The 27,261-nt window shown below is 48.8% G+C and overlaps 1 protein-coding gene across 2 annotated transcripts; it reads right to left on the reverse strand.

The window, feature by feature from the left end:
• Positions 1-13: 13 nt before the first annotated feature.
• Positions 14-27,237, reverse strand: AKAP8L (A-kinase anchoring protein 8 like). Of its 2 annotated transcripts, XM_032412295.1 has the most exons (15): positions 27,124-27,237; positions 21,401-21,475; positions 16,281-16,313; positions 15,912-15,969; positions 15,729-15,809; positions 13,403-13,856; positions 13,204-13,300; positions 13,050-13,120; positions 12,625-12,688; positions 11,715-11,823; positions 10,125-10,266; positions 9,917-10,022; positions 9,552-9,682; positions 492-587; positions 14-415 (listed from the first exon to the last, which is right to left on the reverse strand). In XM_032412295.1, the coding sequence occupies exons 1-15, from the start codon at positions 27,134-27,136 to the stop codon at positions 101-103; spliced, it is 1,845 nt and encodes a 614-aa protein (XP_032268186.1). In that variant the 5' UTR covers positions 27,137-27,237; the 3' UTR covers positions 14-100. The 2 variants fall into 2 exon arrangements, with proteins under 2 accessions (XP_032268186.1, XP_032268185.1); XM_032412294.1 differs by having other exon boundaries at positions 15-415; positions 15,729-15,969.
• Positions 27,238-27,261: the final 24 nt, after the last annotated feature.

Below are 27,261 nucleotides of genomic sequence, written 5' to 3' on the forward strand. Positions count from 1 at the left end.
CATACCAACAAACTAACGAGAAATAAGTGGGATGGGAAGAGCTTTATTAGGCTCGGCTTCCAGATTTGGCCACGCGGGTCCTGCCCGCCCGGAGCCCGGGTTACGGTGCGCCCCCGCCACCCTCCTCGTCGTCGTCGGCCTCCACATCGAGGCCCGGGATACCGCGGATCTGGCGCTGAAGCGCCCCGCCCAGCAGGGGCACGGCCTCCTCCTCTTCCTCCTCCGGGGGCGGCGGTGGTGGTGGGGACGCGGCCCCGGGGGCCGGCTCCGGGGGCACTGGGGGCTGCGCCGGCGCGCCCTCTGCACCCTCCGCGCCCCCTGCCGCTTCGACCAGCGCCCCCTCGTCCAGGGCGCCGCCCTCGGCCTCCTCCTGTTCCTTCTCCTCCTCGGGGCTATCGGTGAACGGGTTCTCACCCTGTGGGGAAGGAGGCGAACACTGAAGGGAGGGAAGGACCCGCGGGGGCCGGAGGCCAGGGGCCGGCGCGCCTCACCTTCAGGTAGCGCTCCAGCTTCTTGCTGATGATTTTGTTGTTGAGGATGCTGCGGGCCACCATGAGCGAGGACTTCTTGGACTGCTCCATCATGAGCTGCAGGCAAGGCAGGTAGGGCTGGAGAGGCCGGTCTGGGCGCCAGAAAGCCCCCCTCCCCCACCCCACTAGATCTGCGGAGCCCTCCCAAACCCCCCTGCCCCGAGCTCAGCACAGCCAAGCACTCTAACCACGTGGTGAAAGTGTACAAGTGTACCTTGGGTGCAAGCGTAGGGCCACTCTACAAGCACGGAGCCAAGACCTGATCTGATCTTTGCTCGAATGCTCCATTCTTCCACACCATACGTACTGTGTGTAATTGATTAAAGACATACGTCTTTACAGCTGTACAGCAGAAATCTGATGTGCTTACGTAAAAACTACAAACAGTGAACAAATTAGGAAACCTAAAAGCCAGAGGTGCAACCCATAACAAGAAGCCAACTGCCCATATGCAAGGAACTCTTTAGGATCAACAGGGAGGATATAAGAGCAGGAATACAAATGCCAAACAGTACATTTAAGTGATGTACCTCCTTTTAACCCATAGAATTCCCAGGATGAAGAATTATACCCCAAATGGCAAAAGTGAAGAGAGACCGTTCTACCCTGACGGTGACAGGGTCAACTGTTTACTTACTTTCTGGGAAGCAGTCTGATAAAATGTATCAAAAGTAAAAGTGTCTCAAAAATTTGTCTCAGTAATTCTTTACAAGACTCTAGCCTAAGTTTAAGACTTGGAAACATTCATGCACATAGTTGAAGTAGTGAAAAACTGGAAAGCACCTAAAAGTTCTGTGAAGTAGTTAAATAAAACATTCAAAAGAACACCATGCAAATAGGGCTCATCTCTGGGGCTAAATCGGTTAGACGACTGACTTTTCAGTTCAAGTCATGATCTCACAGGGTCTGGTCCTAGGATCAAGCCCCGTGTGGAGTTCTGCACTCAGCGGGGAGTCTCCCTCTCCCTCTGCCCCTCCCCACCGCTTGTGTGCCCTCTCTCTCTCTCAAATAAATAAAATCTTATAAAAAAAATAGGGCTCATCTCCTCCTGTGTGCTGAGAAAGGTGTGTGATGGGCCAGTTTGCATAACATGCCAGAGCCTTTTTGTCTGGAAGGATTTACATGGAAATGCTAAGTGGTTTCCTCAATGGTTTAAGTACAGGCAAATCTCACTTTCATCATTATGAAGATAATGTATGTGTAAAGCCATAAGCTGAAAGAAGATGATAAAAGCCATTTTTGTTGGCATGGGGGAACCCACCCCCAGGAACCCTACTGCTGCACCCCAGCCAACTCTTTACACCATCCCTCACTTGCTGTTTCGATTCCCTTTTCCCACATTCACCTTTCTTTCTTTACTCATTTTCTCTACTATTTGGGGAAAATATGGATAGCCCTCATGCATGATCAAAATCAAACAAGTTAAAGATGCACAATTAGGATGCTAGGTCAGACCATTTCCTCTGCACCTCCTTACTTGCCAACACATGATCCTCCTCCCTTGTAGGCATAGAGATGGACACACAACTCCCAAGGGAAGCCCACTTACATGGTTTCAAGATTTTTGCTACAAGGACCAAACACCACCAGAATAAACTTAAATACTTCCATGTTGGTGCTACCCAACAGGTTCCCCAAAGTGATGGTACCTCAGTACTCTGCAAAAAAGTTGTATTAAGTTATAGTACCTCGGCTTCCTGCACCTGTATTAAAACAATGTACTTATCCTTTTGCCTCCTCAGCAGCATCAGGTGTTACTACTGTTGGATACTTTTATGGTTGAAGGAAAGAAAAAAGAAGGATGAGGCCTCTTGTGGCATTTCCCGCCCACCAGTGAATGTGAGTGATCTAATACACACATGGGGCCACCTGCCCAGCATTCTAGGAGGTCATCTTCTCCACGACCTCTGGGTTTCCTGGCTTGCTCAGGAAGGCTTTCTGTAACCTTAAGGTAAACAATCTTCTAAATTTTGCTCTTTTATTTTTCACATTATTTCTGGAATTTAATACATGGTGGGAGGTTAGGGGTCCAGCTTTTTGTCCCAGAAATTAATGAGATAAACAATTGTTTCTCCATTAAATTGACATATGGGTCTATAATAATCCCTTCTCCACAAATCTGAAATCCAGAGGAAGAGTTTTCTCCTAAGCTCCATTGTGTATGTATGTATATACGTATGTATATATTTGTAAGATTTTATTTACTTATTGGTCAGAGAGAGAGCGAGCACAAGCAGAGGGAGAAGCAGGCTCCCCGCTGAGCAAGGAGCCTGATGTGGGACTCGATCCCGGGACCTTGGGATCATAACCTGAGCCGAAGGCAGCCACTTAACCGACTGAGCCACCCACGCGTCCCTCCATTGTGTTTTTATACCATCTTTATTTATCCCACTTACATAAGTCATTTGAGGCATTATTGATGGCTCAACTACAAGTCATTTTCCCAGGTCCCACTAGGGATGTTAGTGATCATTACCATGTAGCTGTTCTGAAATCCAAAAACTAATTTGAAAACATCTGGCCCTAGAGTTTCAGATAAGGAACCTGTACTGACTTTGACAATTACTAAGTTCCAAAACATACTGGCATCTTTCATTAGACTCTATTCTGGTTCCACTGCTTTATTACTATGCCAGTATCATTTTTTGTTTTTAATTGCAGTGGCTTTGAAAAAATTTATATCTGCTAAACCAACTCCCTGAACTCAATTACCACCGTTTCTATAATTTTCTTGACTGTTGGGGCGCCTGGGTGGCTCAGTTGGTTAAGCAGATATCTGCCTTCGGCTCAGGTCATGATCCCAGGGTCCTGGGATCGAGCCCCACATCAGGCTCCCTGCTCAGTGGGAAGCCTGCTTCTCCCTCTCCCACTCTCCCTGCTTGTGTTCCCTCTCTCGCTGTGTCTCTCTCTGTCAAATAAATAAGTACAATCTTAAAAAAAATTTTTTTCTTGGCTGTTGTTAGACTTAATTCTACAACATAAACTTTAAACCAATTTCATCCAGTCCCCCTCACCAGAATATGACTGGAATCCCATGAACTGTCCACATTAATATGGGGCGATGTAGTGTTTGTTTTGTTCTGCTATTAAACCTCCTATGAAGAACACCATTATTCCTCTATTCATTGAATTCTTATTTCCTATCCTTGGCGTTTCTTCTTAAATCTACATTCTTAGTTATTTTATACACTTTGTGGTTACTGTGAGTAGATTTTTCCCCATTTTCATTTTTAACTGGGTATTACCAGAATGGAGAAAGGCTATTACTTTCTGGTATTATCTTGAATTCCACTCCTTTATTACATTCTGTTAATTCAAAGACCATTTTGTTGGAATCATTCAGCTTTTCTAAGAATATAATCACGTTATTTGCATATAAAGTTTTCATTTCCAGCATTTCATACTGATACTGTTGCTAATTTCTTACTGAACCATCCTTGTATTCCAGAAACAAACTTTACTTATAGTGTAGTACACAGTTGAATCACTACCAGATTGGTAATTACTAATATTATACTTAACACTTTTATTCTTTAATAATAAACTAATCTACAGTTTCATTTTGGCATTATCCTTATCAGATTTTTGGAATTAGGTTTAAAAATCTTGCTAAAAACACATCAGAGATAGACTTCCAGCATGACAACTTGAGAATCTACGTGAACCTACTCCCTAGTGAAACCGATGAAGACTATAGAACAACACAACCCTTTAAAGTCAAAGGAAAAGGTCCTAAGGACATACAGCAAATGAAGAAACACTGAGTAATGAAAAGCTACCAGGCCCAGGTTTTACCAAGGGACAGGCCTTAAAACAGTGAGCTCCCAAATCTCTTCCCAAAGGAACTTACTTTATTCACAAGTGTGTAAGGAAGTTCAAGACAGAGGGCTCTCTCAAAACAGTGGAGGGTGTGGGGAAAAGCAATTAAAAGGAGACCGGTAGATTTGATACTAATATAAGCTAAACCATCAGCTGTCCCCGTTACCAGAGAGAACCAATAAAACAGCTAAGAAGAGCCTCCAGGGCTCAGAACTCTCAATGACCTCAAAAATAATCGGTATAAAAGAGCCTGGATTTATTTAATTGGATCAGATTGGAGAGCAATTTAATGCCTCAAGGCATTGCTGAAAACAACACAGCAATCAACCAACAATTTGTGTAGTTTATAATAGTTAAGTTTAGTCTGGGAAAGAAAAAAAGAGAACCCTGCCAGTCAAAAACCACTGTTATCCCAGGGTGGCTGTGCACTTGCCCACGGCTTCCTCCTCCAAGGCACCCTAGCAAAGGCTTCACATTGTGGGGATGAGAGAGCCTTCAAAAAATAATTTGACTAGACAAATAAGTACAATAACTGAAATGAAAAATTCACTAGATGGGCTTAATGGTAGATTTGAACTGGCAGAAGAATTAGAGAATCTATAGATTGGTAGAGCTATGATCTGAAAAACAGAGAACAAAGGAAGAAATATATTCTCAGACAACCTTGGGACACCAGTAGATGAACCAACACATGCATAATGGAAACACCGGAAGAAGAGGAACAAGAAGCAGAAAAAAATATATGAAGAAAAAAATGCACGCAAACTTGATAAATCTGGTGAAAAACTTTAATCTAGACATCCAACAAGCTCATCAAACTCCAAGTAGAATAAATACAAAGAGATCCACAAGAAGAGTCATCATAATAAAAATGCTGAAAGCTGAAGACAAGGGAAAAATGTTGAAAGCAGCAAAAGAAAAATGAATTATCACTTAAAAGGGAAACCCAATAAGGTTAAAGGTTGGCTTCTCATGAGAAACAATGCCAGAAAGCAGCAAAATAACGTATTTAAAATGTTCAAAGAAAAAAAGTGTCAACCAAGACTCCTATGCCCAGCAAAGCTATCTTTTCAAAAATAAAGGTGAAATAAAGACATTCCACAATCAAGAACACCTGAGAGAGTCTGCTGCCATCAGACCTTGTAAGAAATACCAAAGGAAGTTCATCAGGCTGAAAGCAAGTGACTCCAGACAGTAATGCGAATCCACGTGAAAGACCAATAAAAATAATTATAAAAGAAACTATAAACGTGTAATTCTTTGCTTGTCTTCTCAACTGACTGAAAAGAAGTACAAAGCAATATATACACACACAGAGACACACAGACACACTTGTACTGTCTGGCCTATAACATATAGAAATATAACAAGTTTAACAATAATGGCACAAAGAAAGTGGGGGGACTAAAGCTGTATTGAACTAATAAGGAAGTGACTACAGATGGTAACTTAAATCCACAGGTAAAACTCAAATGAAGAGAACCAAAAATGAGAAATAAGAAGGCTAATATAACAAAAACTAGAAATGTGTAATTGCTCTCATTTCTTCTGTAAGCTTCCTTAAAAGACATAAAATTACATAAAGTAGTCATGATACTGTATTATACTATTGCCTTTGTGTTACTGGGATTATAACATACAGATAAAATACTACGTACAACAGTAATAACACAACAACCTTCTATGTAGAGAGAACTATATAGGAGTAACTCAATCCCACTGAAATTAAGTTATTATATCTGAAAAAGATTCTGAGAAGTTAATATGTATAAGGCCTAGAGAAACCACTCAGAAAATGATGCCCCCCCCAAAGAATGTAGCACACAAAAAAAATCATTAAGGAAATTAAAATGTTACACTAAAAAATAAAAAAAAACAAAAAACCAGTAAAGGGGGAATAGAACAAGAGATGTAAATCTGATAATCTCAGTAGTAACATTAAATGTGAATGGATTAAGCAATCTAATCAAAAGATAGTCAAACTGGATTAAAAAAGAGATGGAATCAAAAGATCCAAATTAAAAGAGCTAAAACTTATAAAATTCTTATGAGAAACACAAGGATAAATCTTTGTGACCCTGGATTTAACAATGGATTCTTAGCCATGACACCCCAAGCACAAGCCAACAAAATAAATAACTGGTCTTCGTCAAAATGAAACTTTTGTGCTATAGACACATCAAGGTGAGAAATCAACCCACAGATTGGGAGAAAATGTTTGTAAAGTGTAGGTCTGATAAAGGATTTGTATCTAGAATATATAAAAAAACCTCTTTTTTAAAGATTTTATTTATTTATTTATTTATTTATTTAAGAGAGCACAGGAGTGAGAGTGGGGGAGAGGGGGAAGAGAAAGAGGGATAGGGAGAGAATCTCAAGCCGACTCGCACTGAGTGCGGAGCCCAACATGGGGGGGGCTTGATCTCATGACCCTGAGATCATGACCTGAGCTGAAACCAGACCAGGAGTCGGACATTTAACCAAGTGAGCCAGCCAGGCGCCCCTAGAATATATAAAAAACTCTTTAACTCAAGAAGACCATACAATTAATAAACACAGGATCTGAATAGACATTCTCCAACTTCCAAGGACATAGACAAATGGCCAACAAACCCATTAAAAGATGCTCAACATCACTGTCATTAGGGAAATCCAAATAAAAAATAGGGGTGCCTGGGTGGCTCAGTTCGTTAAGCATCTGCCTTCAGTTCGGGTCGTGATCCCAGAGTCCTGGAATCAAGCCCCACATCGGGTTTCCTGCTAGGTGGGGAGTCTGCTTCTCTCTCTCCTCTGCCCCTCCCCACCGCTCATTCTCTCTTTCAAATAAATAAGATCTTTAAAAAATAAATAAATAAACAGTGGATACCACTTCACACCCACTAGGAGGGTTAGAATCAGAAAGTCCTATAATCAGTGCTAGAGAGGTGTGGAGAAATCAGAACCTGCACACTACTGCTGATGGGAATATAAAATGGTGCAGCCACTCTGGAAAACATCCAGCTGTTCCTCAAGAAGTTAAAGAGTTACTATTGGACCTAGACATTCTGCTCTTAGATATGTACCCAAGAGAAATAAAAACATATGCCCACACAAAAACCTGTACACAAATGTTCAAATGCTTGTAATAGCATAATTCATAATAGCCAAAAGGTGAAAACAATCCAAATGCCCAAATTAATGAATTGATAGACCAAATGTGGTATATCTATGCAAGAGAATATGATTAGGCCATACGAAGGAATGAAGTTCTGACACATGCTACCTGGATACACCCTGAAAACATTATGTTGAGTGGAAGAAGCTGATCACAGAAGACCACGTATTACATGACTCCATATACGTGAAATGCCCAGAATGAGCAAATATACAGAGACAGACAATAGGTTAGTGGTTGCTTAAGGCCAGGGAAACATGGCAGGGGGGTTAGGGAGCGATAGCTAAAAGGCACATGATAAATTTATCTTTTCTTTCTGAGGTGATAAAAATGTTCTATAACTGGGCGCCTGGGTGGCTCAGTCGTTAAACGTCTGCCTTCGGCTCAGGTCATGATCCCGGGGTCCTGGGATCGAGGCCCGCATCGGGCTCCCTGCTCAGCAGGAAGCCTGCTTCTCCCTCTCCCACTCCCCCTGCTTGTGTTCCTTCTCTCGCTGTGTCTCTCTCTGTCAAATAAATAAATAAAATCTTTAAAAAAAAAAAAATGTTTTATAACTGATTGTGCTGATGGCTGCACAACTGTAATATACTAAAAACCACTGCACTATGGAGCTTAAATGGGTGAATTGTATGCTATATGAATTATATCTCAATAAAGCTGTGACCAAAAATAATAATTAGAAGCTTTCCATTCATTCCTACAGTCTGGAATCTCTAAAAATACAGTATTTAAATTATACTCAAATCTCTATAAATCAACAATGTCTAGTGCTAATTTCTAAGTATCTTCCGTCTTTCCCCACCCTTCTGTACCCCTTTATTAGCAGCTATGGCTTTTTCTTTTTTTTAAACTTCTAAGATCAATTTGAGTTTATGTTTTACTGGCTATCACTCATTTCACCTAGATTTCCCACATTTTAATATCATGCACTGCAGTCTGCTCTCTTCCAACAGCCTTATCAGATCCCAGTTCCAGAACCTGGTGTTGGCAAGATCCCCACAGGATCTCCTCCACCACCTACCCCCATCCTACTGTTGAGAATCAGTGCAGCAAGAAAGACCAGAGATGAATTTGATGGCCGTGGAAAAACGTTGAGAAATGCTATTTCCTATGCTCCCCCTGGCTGCCATCATATGTACATAAATCCCCTCTGCCTCCTCCAGGGTGGTGGCAGTCAAGCCTCTCCTGGCCCAGACCTGGTCCTGGAACTCTCAAGCTCTCTCCCTATTGCACAGCAGCGCCCCGCCCCCCCCCCCCCCCCCCCCCCCCCCCCCCCAGAGCAGACCTCTAACAGCCACCTTCAGCCCAGCAGGTCACCCCCTCAATCAAAAAACACCTCCTCTGGCTTGTGTGCTAGGCACTGAGGATACAGTGGAAAACAAGACTGAATTTGTTCACTTTCTTGCCAGACTCACCCCTTTCCCTGTACCATATCCCTACCCCGTTATCTTAGCAGCAGCTCTGTCTACCTAGTTACCCAAGCCAGAAGCCCGAGACATCCCAGACTCCTGTTCACTTCCTTAAACAGTCCTTCTGCCCAGCCTTTCTCATCACTCCCAAAATGGAGTATCCCAAGATACTCCTGTATCTTGGTACTGCAGCAGTTCCTCGTGTGCCCCCCACCGCCCCCCCGTCCGTCTCCCTCCACACCAGGTGCCACACCAACTCTAATCCTATTAGTGCCGGACTTAAAAACTGCTGCCTATAGGAGTGAGCCCAGCCCCTCAGCCCAGCCCTCATGAACCCCTCCTCCAGCAACACGCACAATGTACACTTCCTCTTGGGTTTCTGAATCTCTTCTGGCTTGTGGCCCCTATGCACACGGAGGTCCCCATATCCCATAGCCTTAAAGGTCCAGCTCTAACAGCAGAGTCCCCGTTCCCCTCCCCTCTCCCTGCAGCTGCACTGATTACACTGCCAGAAAAGTCTACATCTGCCTGCCCCGCCACATCTCCTGCAGTTCCTCACGGGCAAGCAGAGGTTATAACCCCAGGACCTCCCCACAAGTCCACCCACAGGACGGCGGAAGGGCACTGGTGGCCACTCACCCTGCGGTTGCGGTTGTGATCCATGGTCTTGAGGTGCTTCTGGATGATCCCAAACTGCATGGGAATGAAGAGGTCACAGGCTGCACAGTGGGCTGCCTCCACCTTCTTCACAAAATGCTCCATGGCAATTTCTGCAGAGGGGAGAAGGAGGGTCACCACCGGCTCCAGGTGCCTGAGACAGACCCAGCAGTTTAGGGAAAACACCAGACCAGCTCCTCACCTCGCCCTGCCATTTCCACGTGGGCCTGAGGCTGTTCTCACTGACCCTCCCTGGGGGAACAGAGGGGTGTTGTGACCCCACTCTGAGAACCAGAGGAGGGCAGGCTGAGTCTCTGCCTGGTTGGAGTGGGATGGAACCTCCTCACCTTGGGTTAGATCCTGGTCTCTGTAGATCTGCTGAATCAGACCATCAAGGTCCTCCACGGTTTTCCGGAGTTCCTCTGTCTTCTTGGTCTTATTGGTGACATACTCCTGCCGAAGATACCAAGGAGATACCAAGGTTTGTGCGGGCTGCTCTATGTTCCAAGGGGTCTGAGAAGCTAAGAGCAGCCGTCCTGCTGCTCCAAGGCTCACCTGCAGAAAGTCGGCTGTCTGCTTGGGGAGCTTGGTGCCTACGTATTTAAAGTGCTCCTTGTGGAACTTGCTATCAAGGTGGCTGGCCATCTCCTCCTCGTAGAAGGTCCGGTATTTGCAGAGAGAACACACAAACTGGATCCTGCCACAGGAAAGAAACGAGGGGCTGAGGCCTCGAGGGTCCCAGGGAGCAGTGCTGCCGCCTCACCCAACCCAGCTGCGAGCCCTGAAACAGGCCTTGCTCACGGGCCTCTGAAGTGCGGTCCCAGCAGGGGGACAGGCTGGGACCAGTGGGGTCGGGAGTAGAAAGGGACAGAAAGTCTGCAGGCTGCAGTTACTGCAACATGGGGGGGCAGGGGAGGAGCTCTTCCTTCCCAGACAGGAGGCTGAAACCCGAGGCAGCAGCTGCTGCAACAGGCAAGGAGTCGCTGGAAGGCTGCCGGTGGGCCTCTCTACCAAGGCTGGGCACGAGCGTGTGCACTTGGCCCAGCTGGGGACCGGAAGGAAGGATGCCCTGGCGTGAGCCAGGTGGCCCTGAGGTGCAGACTGGAGTACGCAGTCCCGAGGCAGGGCCCGAAAAGGTGCTGCATCTTCCTTCTGGGTCTGGGGGACTGAAAGGCCCAGCCCATCCTCTGCTCAGAATGCTTGGGGGTGGTGTCGGGAGGGATGGGAGGCAAGCAGGCCTGGGCTCCTGCTGCCTCATCTTCCTCTTCCAAGAAGAGACCAGTCTGAGCTGGAAGGAGGACGCCCGCCTGGCCTGCCAGAGGGCAGCCTGGAGTCACCTGAGCGAGGTGCTCTGTCTGGGCCTGGTGTCCACAGCAGAAGCCCGGGGTCTGGGGCCTGGGCTGGAGCAGGCCGCCGTGGCAAGGGGCGGAGGAGGCCAGCCGCCACCGAGGCCTCGGGGCGGGTCCCTACCTCTGCCGGACGTCCTTATCTGGGCCACGGGGTCAGCTTTGTCTGGAGAGCCCAGGGGCCGGGCGCCGGCGAGGCTGAGGAAGGTCCAGCAAGAGCAAGAGTCTGAGGCGGAGGAGGAGGCAAGCGCCAGTGCGGGAGCCCTGAGGGCAGACAGACCCGACCAAGGGGCGTGAAGGCCTCAGCCGCAGACAGGCCCGGCCTGACAGGGCCGGCGGGCAGGGCAGAGGGCAGGCCCGAGGCTGCCACAGCCCACAGGTGCTGCCATCTCTCCTGGGCGCGACGGCGGCCTCTTGGCAGCTAGCTGGGGTGGCACAGGCGCCTTGGACCTTGAGTCTCTGATGAGCTGGCCCCCTCCCGCAGGGGCATCAGGCCCCCAGTGCACCTCGGGGCTCGTGCGCCGAGTGACCTAGCGCTGGAGCTTCTGGGCAACGGTGCCGAGCAGTGTCGGGTCTCAGGTCAAAGACGCTAGCGGTCGCCAGGCGGCCGCAGTGGGGCAGGGAACGAGTCAGGCCTTGGGAGCTGGGCCTGGCGGGAAGCAGGGTCCATGCACGGCCGAGCAGGTGGCAGCTCCCGAGGGAGGCCAGAGGGCGGCGAGGCGGCAGAGCTATGGCCCTGCTCTCCAGGCGGCAGCCCCAGAGTGAGGCAGAGGCAAAGGAGTGGAGGGAAGCCGGTTACCTTTCCACCATGCGGTCTCGCTGCCGCTTTTTCTGCTTGTCCTGGCTCTTCTTGCCTGCCTGCAACTTGCGCTTGATCTGGCCACTATCATCCTGGGTGCTCAGGGCCCCTGTAGAAATAGAGGAGTACAGTCACTGGCTTGGTTCCACCAGGTCAGGGCAGGCCCTGGGGCCTCCGGCTGGATCACCCGCCTTCTACTCCAGACAGTCCATTCTGAGAACAGCCGTTCGAACAAGGACTCCGGCCATGAGCAGGGCTGGGCACCCTGGGCTGGGCAGGGAACCATTTTGGGCCTAGGTCCCGAAGAGGGGAGGACACAGGCTGACCCCACCGCTCTCCAGAACACCCATACTCTGCAGAGGGCCACAGGGAGGCTGGAAGGCAAACAGAAGCTGTCTCGGTGGGGACACTGGCACAAGTTCAGAGGGGCCAGGTAGCAGGATGCAGGGAGGCCACGGCTGAGGCCTAAGTGCAGCCCCCAGAGGTAAAGACCCGAAAGCTCACAGGGCTCAGCCCACCCCCCCACGGCGCACCGCGGCAACAGTGGGCTGAGGCTGGATTTACTGTTAGGTACCTGCTGGCGCTCATCACTCAGGTAGGGGGACACGGACTCCCAACAGGGGCTGGAGAGGCGCTAAGGGAGAGGACACGCAAACCAGAGCCGTAAAAACTGCACCGAAGGTCCCAGCTCAGATACCAGCCACTGAGGACTTGGAACTGTGCACTACTGAAGGACCGAGGGCAGGGAGTATGCCTGAGGTTCCCCCCAACTCTTTTGCTTGCTGCCCCCACCGGAAGATAAAACCAATGCCGTCCACATTTCTGTCACAACCCTGCCCTCGGCTGGATCCCTCCAACTGTGAGCGCCTGGAAGAGTCTCCCCGGCATCCAGGCCACTCAGAAGACTCACCCTTTTCTGCATCCTCTTTGCTTTCTTCTTTGCCTTCTTCTTTTCCCTCTTCGTCTTCTCCTTCCTAGGACACCATTTCAAAACCCCATGTTAAAGCGTGTACAGTTGTTTATAATGGCTCTGAATGACAAGGCCCTGCTAAGTGCCAGGCACTAAGCCAAAAGCCTCACAACCCCGCAGCAGCCCTTGCACAGAGGGGCTCATTCTACCATTTCCTGGTAAAGAAGCCCGGCCTCCGGCTGGACGGCCTGCTTACAGCCTGTGCTCTCTCCACCAGACCTCCACCTCCCTTGTGCTGTTCACACGTGCATGATCAGGATGGCCTGTGGCCCCCGTGGAGAGCCCTGCTCTGAGGCACAGGGGCTCAGCCAGCCCGCTCTTCACAGGCCCCACCTGCTGACAATGCACAGAGCCCAGCCACTTACTGCTCTGGAGCCCTTCTCCACAGCCTCGGTGCCTTCAGTGCCCTCTGCGGCCTCCCCCTCAGTGCCCTCATCTGAAAAGTATGAAGAGACAAACTCAGCCCAGGAGCCCCACAGGGTGGGGGGGCAGGGAGCAGCAGGCCAGTGCCCAGCTCACCGTTGTCTGAATCACTGTTGTCTGAGCAGTCCGTCCGGGTGGCTTTGCTGTCTGGCTCATCGGGACTGCCACACTGCTTTCTCTTCTTCTTCTTGGTCTGGGTTGGAAAGAGGGAGCTGGGTCAGGGCAGGTGGCTCCATGCTCCTCGCTCCTCGCTCCACCCAGTCAGGGGCCGGGAGGGATGGCCTTCTCCACTCACCCGGAAGTCGGCCGTGGTCCAGGTCTTCCAGGTCCGCCTCATCTGCTTCATGCCATTGCCAAACCCGAAGCCAAAGCGGGAGCCACCTGGGAAGGTGCCCCCGCCACGCATGCCCTGGAACATGCTGTACTCGGGGATGATGTTCTGGGAGAAGAGGGAGGGCAGCCGGGAGGCACCAGGCATGCACTGGCCCCGGGCCCCCATGGGGTCTTCCCACATGCGCCCATAGCCCGAGGCCATCGGCCGGCCACTCCTGGAGTCCCGGGCCCAGCCCTGAGCCCGTGGGCCAAAGGTGTCGCCGCCACGCATGCGGAACTGGTCGCGGTAGGCATCGTATTGGCCCTCGTAGGCCATTTCCATCTCGGGGTCAAGTTCGCCATAGTCGTAGCCTGACCGGTATAGGTCGCGCTCGCTCAGAATGGCCCTCGAGTCACAGGCCTCATAGGAATCATATCTGCAGAAGCAGGTGGCAAGCATCAGGGATGCCCTCAGGTCCCATTACCCTTGGGTGGAGCCTACTGTTTCTGCCTTTCCCCAAAGCTCCCTGTCCTGGGGACAGGAAGTCCTACTCCAGCACCTACGCCACCCTGTCAGAGAGGCTCAATGTTCAGGAATGCCAATAAGAAGGCCTCTCAGGAGCCTCTGCACCAGCTAGGGGACCCAAAGAAAAACTGACAACGGGATGGAGTAGGTCTCAGATAGGGGCAGAGACACCCTGCAGCCCTTAGCCCTTTGGAAGCATGTACATATTTGTGGTAGCCACAATGCCCAAGGCTATTCCTAGGGGGCAGAACCAAGCACCCCGGCGTCCTGTGGTATGCGGCAGTCAGGCACACAAATACTTGTCCAAAAGGACTGATGATGCCCATGGGAAACACTGTGCTGGTCTCATCCCTTTTGGCTGAGGGAACTTCCAATCCTCCAAAGGCCCTCACCATCCAAAAGGAGAAGGGAGACAAAGTGGAGAGTGTTTCCCAGGAAAGTCACTGTGATTCTGCCAAGGGACTAGAGAAAAAGCTCTATCACATCAACCTTGTGGGATCAAACCCTCCACAGCAACTGGGAAGGCAGGCCAAACCTCCCTCCTGGGAGAAAGAGAATGCCACAGAAAGCTCTTCTAACAGTGGGTGCAGCCCACATACCCCAGTCCCTAACCCCACACATCTCACAGGCACAGAGGCCCCTCCGGCAAACCTGGGCAGCCAAGAAGTGCCAGCAGCTGTGGCAGAAGCAGCCAGCACTACCCAGTTGTCAGCCCTCCCTCACCCCTGCTCCCCAGTTCTAGGCTGTAGCAAGAAAGTCCACGGGCAGCTGGCACCAGCAGCGACAGGGTCCACACAGCCACTGAGCCAAAAGCCAAGCCCCTTCTGCCTTAAGCAGCCTCAGCTCCAAGCACAGTGGCTGCCAAGCACAAGGGCATGGGGTATGTCTGGGGATCCCCCCCCACCCTTTTTGCGTGCTACAGAGCCAATGCGTGCAAGTCCCTTTGGCAGCCTCTGCCCCCAGTGGCCCTGGGGCCTCACCCGAACCCACCAGTGCCTGGCTCGACCCCTCCTTACTCTCTGCTCTCCTCCCATCTGTCAGCTGGAGCCATTAGGATACTCCACGCCAACATGTGCCCTCCTCACTGAAGCCTCTCACTAGGGTACAAGGACCTCTGAGCCAGCACCAGTTTAGAAAGTGAGAGACAAACACAGCATGATGCTGCGGAATAGGGCACATCTAGGAGGCAGGCCCAGTTCCACCACCTACTCCTGGGTGCCTTCAGGCAAGGAGTGTGACCTCTTGTGTTTCAAGAATGAGGATGACAACAGTTCCTCACAAAGGCACTTTTGAGGCCCAACAGGCACACCTTTGTCAGGCTCAGAAGAGTGGCCTGGAAGTATCCACATCTGCTCTGTCTCTTATGTGGGGACAGCCCAGCTCGCTGTGGTCAGCCCCAAAGGCTCACCGCCCTGCTTCATGCCCAGCCCAATCTGTCCTGCCCTGACACCATGTGGGATACAAAGTCTCATGAGAACTCCAAATGGCTGTCTCCAGATGGAGGGGCCACTTCACACTCCGGTCCTGAGGGAAGCTGGCCCAGTCGGGGCTCGTTCCTCCCCCTACAGGCTGGGGGAGAGACTGGCCACCAGGCAATTGCAAAGGGCAGGGAGGGGGCCTGGGCCGGAGAAGGGAAGCACAGCAGACCCTGAGCAGTCTCTGGGAGCCCCAGCAGTAAAGCAATGAGACAGGAAGACAACACAGGAGGCGGGTCAGAGAGGGAGGTGCAGGCAGGCAGCAGGCGCCCCGGCAGAGCCACAGCCCTGGGCAGACAGCTACTCACCTTTCTCCGCCTGAGCCGTACACGCCTCCTTGTATCATGTCTGTCTCCAAGTGTGGCACCAGATCTAAGCGCTGGTTAATTCTGGACAAAACGGAATCGGCACTGGCGCTACCCGCAGCACTAGGGTTTGCATTTGTGTCAGAGTTAGGCATTTCCCAAGAGTTTGAAGTGGCCATACCATACCCATAGTTGGTGGTGTTATCCTGGCCATAGCCGTAGCCATAGCCATAGTTCTCGTAGCCTGCAAGGAGGAAGACAGAGACGGACAGACAGAGATGGCAGGGATAGGGAGAGGATAGGCAGACAGAGACAGACAGAGAGACAAGGACATCTTCTGTCACAGAGACAAGCTGGGGACCCTAGCCACCCGAGGCTGGGTGGGTCTGGCCATTCTGCTGGGTGGGTCCCAGCCCAGGACCTCCTGTGAAAGAGTAGCTGGCCCCGGGGCCCCCAAAGGCACCTCCCGATACACTCTGGGCAAGCTGGGCAGTGTCAGAAACACACAACCAGTTCAATCCCAAGGGAGAGGAGAGCAATCATGGGAATACTTGCCTCTGTTTGTCCCAGAGTTCCAAGTTCCATAGCCTACAAAAAGGAAAAGCGCAATTACATCTACAATTGACTATAATACAACAAAAGCTTAATTCAGGCACAGAGACGATGATTCCCAGTATCTGACTGGTGACAGAAGAATGAACCTCCCCTGAGAAGCCTTGAGCTTAAGAGCACTCCATAAACAAGCCAGGTCACCCTGTGCCCTGGTGTCTGAACTTCCGTGGCTCTGACCGTCTGCTACTTCCAGAGCCTCCCCTTGCCAACACCGCCAGCTGAGGAATCTGGCTCTCATACTCCTCCCTTGAGGAGCCAAAATTAGATTATCCCCACTTCCTGCTAAGCACCAGTCAGAGGAAGAGGAGAATGGTTTCTGGTGCCTCACACAGACTACGCTGTACAAGAAGTTCAGCACAGAGCCCACATCCACCATGAAAATCATGTCACTCAAATCACCCAAAAAAAGCCATATGGAACAGAGAAATGGACTATCCTAGTCCCCCAAGTATATGCCTTAACAGGGAGGGCCACCAAGCCCTTGAATCTCGAGTGTGCTATGCTGAAACACATTAGCAGAGGTAAGGACAAGACAATTCCCAGCTTGAGAAATGCTATTGACAGAATAATCTGGATTATAAACTAAATATGCTCTGGATTTTATCACAGCACACAAGAAAAATTCATCCCTTCAGAAACATAAAGCCAATGAGAACTGACGAAGTGCAAAGCCAAGTGGGAATTCCAAGTCAAGCAAACATGGTTCCTGCCCAAGGGAGTCCACCAGAACTTTCCCAGTGTCTCTGGTGAGACTCCAGAATTGTCTCCTACTCCCTATTATCTCTACCCTGCAGACAGACAAGACATGCTCATCCCAGGGCAGGGACCAAAGCTCTGAGATGGCAGCGTGAGGAATGACAGAGTCCAGTCACAGGAGAGCAAGAGTGTATAAACTTGAAAAGAGGGACAGGGGCAGGCTGAGGTAGGTCCTACAGTTGGGTTCCTCCTTAATCCAGTGCATAAACACAACGGGGAGGTGTCAGAAACCAGCAAAGAACCCCAGATGACCGTTATGTTTAATGCACCTTGGGCTCCAGAGAGCTCACAAAGCAAAAATCCTCTTGGTTGGGGAAGTCAAAGCAGAGGCTTCTCATTCATTCCTTTATTTAACAACTATCGTCATGAGCACACAGAGCAGTGGCTGGCAGTGCTGGGCAGCCCAGAGCACTGTCTGTTAAAGGAGACTCTTCTTCTTTTTTCTTTTCTTTTTTTTTTTAAAGATTTTATTTAACTGACAGAGACACAGCAAGAGAGGGAACACAAGCAGGGGGAGCGGGAGAGGGAGGAGCAGGCTTCCTGCTGACCAGGGAGCCCGATGCGGGGCTCGATCCCAGGGCCCTGGAATCATGACCTGAGCCGAAGGCAGACGCTTAACGACTGAGCCACCCAGGTGCCCCTAAAGGAGACACTTCTAACTAGAAAGCAGCAAGGGACAGCCGGCAGCAGGAAATCACATACGAGACGAGTGGCAAAAGAGGAGTTCTGACAGGCAAGAAGAGAGGCTGCCAGAGGCAACCAAGGAATCATACACACTTAGCCCCAGCAACTAACAAGAGCCTGGTCACATGGTGTTTGCACCAGGAACAGTGGACACTGGCTATTCAAAAGGAGACAGGACTGGGAAGCAAAGGCAGACCCACTGGGACTCTGCTTATGAGGCCTGTGTATGGTCCTCCAGGGCTTTAGCTGCTGAAAATCTGCCAGAACAGAGCAAGGAAGTACAAGGAAAGGAAGCAGGAATGGACGCTAAACTGTAAACACAAGGACAGACAAGTGGACAGGTAGGTGATGGCCCTGTGACAGACAGGACTCAGAAAGCACTCTCCACGTGCTAGTTGCTATGCCCAGAGCAACTCAGACTCCCTGAAGGAGGCTTCTCAGCCAGGTCCCTTCAAAGGGGAAACCTTTATCTACATTATGAGGCCTAGGGAGTCCCCAAGACCTGCCCCTTCCAAAAGAACGTCAGAGCTCACTTCCACCTCCAGAGGAGGATGAGACCAGTGTTGACATAGGAAATTTTAGGGACATAATTTTTTTTTAAGATTTTATTTATTTATTTGACACAGAGAGAGAGAGAGAGAACAAGCAGGGGTAGTGGGAGAGGCAGAAGCAGCCTCCCTGCTGAGCAGGAAGCCCGATGCAGGGCTTGATCCCAGTACCCTGGGATCATGACCTGAGCCGAAGGCAGACACTTAACCAACTAAGCCACCCAGGCGCCCTGGGATGTAATTTTTTTTAGCAAGAGAAAAACAAACAGAAGAAAAGTAGATGTTCACAGTAAGCAACGCTTATAGAACAAAAGTATAAAACAATGTAAATGTTCAACTTCAAGGAAGTTATAGCCTACCTTCTCAGTGACATACCTCATACAGGCATCAAAAAAGAATCCATTAAGCCTTATGTAGTACAAGGAAATGCTTCTAACAGTAAGCAAATCAAGCAGGATACACAATTCTATCCACCTATAAATTATTCAACTACTTAGAACAGGAATGCGGATGAAAGTATTAAAATGGTGGGATCGCAGTTGACTATTTTCCAAAATGTAATTAATTAATTAATTTATTAATTTATTTTTTAAAGATTTTATTTATTTGATAGAGAGAGACACAGCGAGAGAGGGAACACAAGCAGGGGGAGTGGGAGAGGGAGAAGCAGGCTTCCCGCGGAGCAGGGAGCCCGATGCGGGGCTCGATCCCAGGACCCTGGGATCATGCCCTGAGCCGAAGGCAGATGCTTAATGACTGAGCCACCCAGGCGCCCCCAAAATGTAATTTAAATATTGTTATACTGCTCTTGCAATTTAAGCCAGAAGAAAATATAAAACCATTTTTATTCTTTCACACAATTGCCTACATAAAAAAACCTATACGAATTACAAAAATAAGTGAGCTTAGCAAGGTTTATTACAAGGTCGATATATAAAAATCAACCCAATTTCTCCAAATTAGCAATGAACAACTGGAAACTAAAGTTTTTAAAAATACCATTTACCTTGGCACTAAAAATATGAAATACTTAGTACAGATATAACAAACTATGTGCAGGATCTGTGTTTTGAAAACTACAAAACACTAATGAAAGAAATCAAAGATCTAAATAAATCAAATGACATTGTATTCATGGATTGGCACACTTAATGTCGTTAGCATGTTAATTCTCCCAAACGAATCTATAGATTCAAGGCCATTGGACTCAAAATCTCAGCAGGAATTCTTACAGAAATTGGCAAACTGATTCTAAAATTTATATGCAAAAAGAAAAGAACTAAAATATCCAAGTCAATTCTGGAAAAAGAATAAAACTGGAGGACTTGAATTAACTGATTTCATGACTCATTATGTAGTAATCAAGACGGACTGGTACTGGAGGAAATTCAGATACACAGATGACCAGAACAGAATTTGAGTCCAGAAACAGACCCACACATATAGGTTCAATTGATTTTCAACGAAGTTAAAAAAGAATCTTGACCTACACTGTATACCTTGTAGAAATACTAACTAAAAATAGATTACAGAACAGATGGAAAACATAAAACTAGGAAGCACCTAAAAGAAAACTCAGAAGACAATCTTGGTGACCTTGGGTTAGGCAAAAATTTCCTTCTTTCTTTCCTTTTTCATAAAGATTTTATTTATTTATTTACCTGAGAGAGAAAGAGAGAGAGAGAGAGAGTGAGCGACCAAGCACACACAAGCAGGGGGAGTGGCAAAGGGAGAGGGAGAAGCAGGCTCTCCGCCGAGCAGGGGGTCTGACATGGGGGCTCAATCCCAGGACCCTGGGATCTTGCCAGGAGCCAAAGGCAGACGCTTAACCTACTGAGCCACCCAGGCACCCCTAGGCAAAAATTTCTTAGATGCGACCCCCAAATCACCATATATTAAAGAGAAGACTGATAAATAGGACTTCATTGGCAGTATCGTAGCCAATGAGGTTTATCCAAGGCCCAATTATTGCTGATTGAAAGACACTACTGACAAGAGAAAGACTCCACAGACTGGGAGAAAAGATTTGCAAACGGTGCATCTGCTAAAATGCTCGTACCGAGACTATGTAAACCAGAGGGAAAAGAATTCAAAAAAGCTGTGCAATCTGGGACTACTGTTTGATTAAAAGGGGTGAGGCAGATAGGGAAGATACGGAAGCCATACACACCAAGTTTCTCCTCATTTAGGAAACACCTGATACCTCCTTACTCAATTTCGAAACATTTTAAGTCTCCTTCTCCCCCTGGGACTGGCTGCTAATACTTCAGGGAGTTTATGTCCATGTATTCAGTGACTTTTGAGGCAGTGTCACAATGTAGGTTCAGTGTCTCCCCAGATCCTAGTAGTACAACAAGCTACCCACCTCAGCAAGCAAAGCATTATCTTTATTAATTCCAAAGAGGGCTCCTTCTCAGACATCTATGGTCACAGACCACAGGAAGTCCAGCATTTATTGGCAGTTAGGGGTTGCCAGAGCATACCAAGAGAACATCTACGGATTCTGTCGAGTGGCTATTTCTGAATTAGAGATTTAGTATGTCTGATGACTGAGAAATTGATTGGACATTTTCCTTCAACCCTGTGTGAGGAGCCCGCTGGCTTGAGATGGTCTGACTGTCTCTAAAACCCCTGCTAGATTCAGACAGGCAGCTTCTCTTTCATACAGGTCCCACACACTACCCTGAAGCTAAACTGATGGCTAGGTTTCTGATCAGACCAATCCTTTGGACTTTGATTGGCTACTCTCCTTCCCAGGCCCTCAAGGGGATTTTGTGAAGCCAGACCTTTGTCACAGACCATATGCACTTCTAACAACATGTTACAGGGTCAAAGGAACCAATCATTTACAGCTCCAAGAACTCCAGCTTACTCCGTAAGCAGACATCTTTCCCATTACTGCCTCCAAGGGAAGCACTAGCTATTCTAACAGCCCACCACACTGTTTTACACAAGACTGCATTTGGACAAGCAAGACAGTGAGAGCAGAATCAACGGCAACTGAGAAGACACGAGGCTGCTCTGCCACTAGAAGGCAGAGCAGTCACCCTCTGGTTCCCAAGGGCCCACACTTACCATAATCACAGGTGGGCTGAGCGCTTGTGTCTGAGTATGTCGACTGCAAAGTGGTTTCAGATCCCTGGACAAAGCCTAAATATATGCACAGTGTGGTTAATTTCCCAAAACAAGCCACATGGAGATAACCTAAGACTACCCTTCAGTGTAGACTGGCTGGCAGGCCACCGCCCGCCCCCACAGTGGAAAGCCTCCAAACACTCTAGCTTCTCAACACTTTAATTATACCTCCAGAACATATTAGCTAATGAAAAGGCAGGCTATATTTAACTTGCTACACCAGAAGAACTGGATAAAAATGTTCAGACATTTTAAACCAGTATTCAGTTTCGATAAATGAGTGCCCAAATTATTCAGTTAAATGAGGAAAATACTTATTTATCAAATGACCAAAAGGTGAGCTGCCTCCAATTCAAACAAGGATGGGGGTTGGTTCTGAACAATGTTAAGGCAAATATTACCCCTTCCCTTCCCCCAGATCTGAAACCAAAACTGCTCTGTATTTTTTAGTTTTCCCATTAAAAAATGTGTATAAAATGCAATTACTTGGGGTGAGCATGTTTTTACCGAACAATGTTATGCAGAGTATGCATATTATTTCCTACTTTCTCAACTTTTTTTTTTTTTAAGATTTTATTTATATGCCAGAGTGTGTGTGTACAAGCAAGGGGAGCATCAGAGGGAGAGGGAGAAGCAGGCTCCCTGCTGAGCAAGGAGCCCGACTCGGGGCTCCATCCCAGGACCTGAGGATTATGACCTGAGCCGAAGGCAGACACTCAACTGACTACTGAGCCACCCAGGTGTCCCCCAAACTATTTCCTGACTTAAGATGAATTAGTACTAAATAAGGAAAACTTGAACCTCTATCAGAAACTATTGCTCTTAAATGACGAATCCTGACACTATCTTTAAAATTACATTTACAAACATTATTTTTAAAAGATTTACCCTTAGCACTGGAACTACGATGGCTACCATAAGAGGCAATATTTGCCTATTCTCATCAGAGCCAATTCATGACCTAAAAATTAAAGCTAGTACCTTTAATAGCCCCCCCTTTTTTTTCTTTTTTACAACGAAAGCATACACCAAGTGCCTCCCCTGGAGTAGGCAGTTACATGTTGACAGTCTCTCTAGCTCATCTTTTAGGACCATAGCAACAAAGATGACCACAACAAAAGCCAACACTGAACAAGTGTTTCCCCTGCAGGGTGCTAAGAGCCTTATCTGCATTATTTTATTTCATCCTCATCGCAGCCAACAAAGGGAACAGGGCCAAGATCCCTTACCCTGCAGTTCCCAAGTCCAAAAAGTCTGAAAACCAAGTGTTCTCCTCATATGTGGTGCCAACAGTCATTGTGGGACAAAACTGACCTGTGAGGACAATTACAATTTTTCTTTACCCAACCTAGTATAGAAAAAATGCATTTAATTACAGGGTGCTGCCCCAGACCCCAGTGGGGGTGTTGTGGAATGTCCTTCTCTCAAGCTAGAATTCCAAAATATACCCAGCTCCAAGGGTTTCAAGTAAAGATCAGTGGACCCACACTTTATCTTTACTTCCCAGAGAAGGGAATTGAGACTTGGTGCTGGGGAAGGAGAAAGGCAAAAGTATCCACGCTAACCTTTTTTTACCTTCCCTAATTAAGGAGGGTAAGTTACAGTGGATTCCCTCCAGGGACCGAGGACCTTCCCAAGATGCCTACCTCCTAAACAATGTCCACAAGAAACACTGAAAGCATGTTTTGGACGGTTCACTTGTGGGGAAGCCCCACAGTGTAAAAATTAATACCCTACACCTACCTTCTCCAGTTTGTTTAACTAGCTTCCGGAAACCTGTCTGTTCAGCAATATAGCCACCAGCAAAATGGTTCCAGACTTCAGGTAACATGGTTTAAACATACTGCAGCTGGAGCTGGAACCATCACACCCTGACAGGAATACTAACTGGAACATAGTATGAAAGCTGCAGAGCAAAGCATCTATGTCTATTCAAGGGAGAGGGGCCCTCCTTCTTCCCTGGGAAAAAGGAAACATAATCCCCCAAACCTTCAGAGGTCAATGGCAACCTCCGCTCTAGTTCTGTCCTCCCCATGTTAACATCTTTTTGCACAGTACTGTCTCCAGAGCGGGATCTTCTTTAGCAAGTTATGCTTCAATTATGAATAAATTCTTATCTGGCTTGTAAACCCTTCTCTTCTTGGTTTGATTTACCACCCTGAACAGCTCTGGGTGAAAAAATAAAATAAGTGTTTGGCCCTAGAAAGCTAAGGGTCAGACCATGGATTTATGATAATTACACACCATAATCCCTCCCTCCCTCTTGGTTAGACTGTGACACCTTTTTCACTCAAAAATACACAAAGCTGGGGCGCCTGGGTGGCTCAGTCGTTAAGCGTCTGCCTTCAGCTCAGGTCATGATCCCAGGGTCCTGGGATTGAGCCCCGCATTGGGCTCCCTGCTCGGCAGGAAGCCTGCTTCTCCCTCTCCTGCTCCCCCTGCTTGTGTTCCCTCTCTCGCTGTGTCTCTCTCTGTCAAATAAATAAATAAAATCTTTAAAAAAAAAAATACACAAAGCTGGGGCGCCGGGTGGCTCAGTTGTTAAGCGTCTGCCTTCGGCTCGGGTCATGATCCCAGGGTCCTGGGATGGAGCCCCGCATCGGGCTCCCTGCTCAGTGGGAAGCCTGCTTCTCCCTCTCCCTCTGCCTGCTACTTGTGTTCCCTCTCTCGCTGTCTCTGTCAAATAAATAAAATCTTTAAAAAAAAATACACAAAGCTTCTCAATTTTATTCCTTTCCTTCTTTTTTTGAAAGGGGATTCTTTGAAGAAATGACAGAAAGTGATAAAAACTAGAGGACAACTGGAATGAGATTAGATTGACTCCAACCTCTACCATCTGGTGGTAACCAGCCTCCCAGATGGCCTCTACTGATTATTGCTTCCTAAAATTGCTGTCCCTTCCCAAACTAATACAGGTTGCCAGTGTAACCAGTAAGATTGCAGAAATGACTGAGTAGGACTTTCAAGGCTTCTGCCTTGCTCTCTTTTAGATCATTCACTCTGGGGGCAACCAGCCACCATGTTGTAAGGACCCTCTAACAGGCCTGTGGAGAGGCCCACATGGTGAGGAACCAACAGCTAGCATCAACTCGCCAGCCATGTGAGTTTGAGTCATCCTGGAGGTGGATCCTTTAGTCCCGATCAAGCCTGCAGATGCCTACAGTCCCAAGTGACAACCAAAATGTAACCCGAGAGATCCCAAGCCAGAACCATTCAGCTAAACCCCTTACACACTCCCAACACAAACTGTGTGAAATCAATGTTCTTTTATTTTTATTTTTTAAGATTTTATTTATTTGACAGAGAGAGACACAGCGAGAGAGGGAACACAAGCAGGGGGAGTGGGAGAGGGAGAAGCAGGCTTCCTGCTGAGCAGGGAGCCCTATGGGGGCTCGATCCCAGGATCCTGGCATCATGACCTGAGCTGAAGGCAGACGCTTAACGACTGAGCCACCCAGGCGCCCCGAAATCAATGTTCTTATAAAAGGTTTGGTAGTGTTTGAAGGCCTGATTTTAGATTTTTCTGTCCTATTTTTCCATTGCTCCCATCGTTCCCCTCAGTGCCAGAGAGGGGAAGTACACGTAAAGTAACTAGGTTCAAAAGCTGGACAAGTTATCAAAAAGATAAATTATTTTAATCACCTCCTATGCTTGAAAATAATGGTAACATTTGCTTCAAGGCCTCCAGACTCCTTCTTAAAGGCAAAGAAATTGTTTGAAATGTGACTTAAAATGTTTTTTTACTTTAGTGGTCTGCTTCTTAAAAGGGAAAGACTCACATTATAAAGCTGCTATGGTTTTTAGTTGATCAAGATCAAGGAAAAAGTAATCATTATCTCATTACCTTGGTTCCCTCAGTGAGCCAAGAATTAAAGCCTACAAGATCTGGAGTTGAAATTCAGACCTGGCCGTTAGTGACCTCCCTAACTCTAGTCTCCTTGTCTATAAATCTAAATGCTCCATTATTAAGCTACTTCACAGCACCCAACCATTCATCTTCTGTTTTTTTTTTAGCAGTCCTGTCTCTAAAAACCAACAAACCGTCTTCGAGTTCTTGGTAAGACCTGGTGAAAAGGATTACATCTCAATTCCAGAGATGGCAGCAACAACCCTACTGACTTTTCTCCTGAACCAGGAAAGCCACACAAAGGCTGGGGCAAGGCTGTCCAACCTTGGAACTACTGATATTCCCGGCTGGATAATTTACTGTGGTGGGGGCCGCCCTGTGCATTATAGGATGTTTAGCAGCATTCCTGGCCTCTATCCACTGAATGATGGTAACAACTCCACTCCCAGATATGACAACCAGAAACACTGCAAACAATGCCAAATGTACTGGAGGGTGGGGGCAGGAGGGCAGAATCACCCCTGGTTGAGAACCACTGGGCTAAGGGATGGTTGCTTGAAAAACTAGGGTTCTTGCGAAGCTCCTCAGCTGGGGGCCAGAGGAGGGACCCCTGGCACTACTTCTTCGCTGAGGCTAACATAAAACAGCCTACGGAACAGCACCAGAGGAGGATCCAGTATCATTGTCAGTCCCGAACATTCCAAGGAGAATGCAGGTTACCCAGCAACCATACTTGCTCGAGCCTAATACCCCCGTCGAAGGGGAGGCCTAGTCTATGGCTCCCGGCTGAGAAGCTTCATGTGTTACTGCCAAGGCAAACCCGGGCGGCCTTTCAGATTCCCCCGGATAATTCACAACCGTCCGAGCATAGCCCAGGGCCCCCTCTCCGATCTGCTCATCCACCCTTCCCTCTGCTCAAATCCCACTGGCCTCGCTAGCTGATCTCCTAACAAGCCAAGCGGCTTCTGCTCCTGGGTCTTCATGCCGACGGCACCGCGGGCCAGATATCCTTAACTCCCTCACTCCATTCAGGCCTCTGCTCAAACGTCACCTCTTTACGTTGACCCCAACCACCCCCACCCCACCCCCGCAAACGAGCAAGCCCCTCGGCTTACTGAGCGCGGAGGATATCCTACATCCATTGGTTTTCCTGTTAAGGTCCGCCCATAAGCTGCTTGAGGATTTCCTGTCAATTTCCCAGGGCCTGTTCAGCACCTGACGCGATGACTCTGACAGATGGTGAATGAATTAATGGAAAAGCCGGCCATTCCTCTCAAGGCTCAGGCTCAGCCTCAGCCCCCTGGGCCCAAGGTTCCCTCGCTCATCGCCCTGGGGCCTGGCGCCTCTCCCAGCCTGGGGCAGGCAAAGGGGCTGGGGGGTGCGTAGCTGCGGCATTTTGCAGGGAAACTGTGCGGGGTAGGCTGCGGCAATGGCGACGGCAGCCCAGCCCGCTGCCCGATCTGAAGGGTTAAGGCCTGAGGAAGGGCGACCTGAGGTCCCTAGATCCGAGGAGACCGGACCTAGGCCGGAGGTGAGGGGCTCAGAGAACGCAGACGCTCAAGCCGGGGCCTTCGGATAGGCGACAAAGGCCAAGACCTTGGGCGGCCGGGAGCCGGACGCGAGGCCCGGAGCACAAAGAACTGAGGCGCCAAGGCGTGAGCGGGGCGAACCTGAGGCGACGGACCCGCGGCGCCATTTTGTGACCGCAGAGAGGGCAGCGTCCAGGCCCCTGGGGAGGTGCGGGCGAGCGCGGTGCGGCTCTGGCACGTCCCTGTCCCTCCCCACCCGAAGCCCGACCCCAACCCTGCGGGCCCACCTGTATAGCTCATGGCAGCAGCGAACACTGCACCGGAGGACTCAGGCAGCTGTCCCACACGTCCGACGCCGGGATAGCGGCGACAATCCCCTGAGTCCCTTCTAAGACGACCGAACCCCACCTCCCGGCCCCATTGGC

Source organism: Phoca vitulina, unplaced genomic scaffold (assembly GCF_004348235.1).
Source record: "Phoca vitulina isolate PV1807 unplaced genomic scaffold, GSC_HSeal_1.0 scaffold13, whole genome shotgun sequence".
In the NCBI taxonomy this organism is placed as follows: Eukaryota; Metazoa; Chordata; class Mammalia; order Carnivora; family Phocidae; genus Phoca; species Phoca vitulina.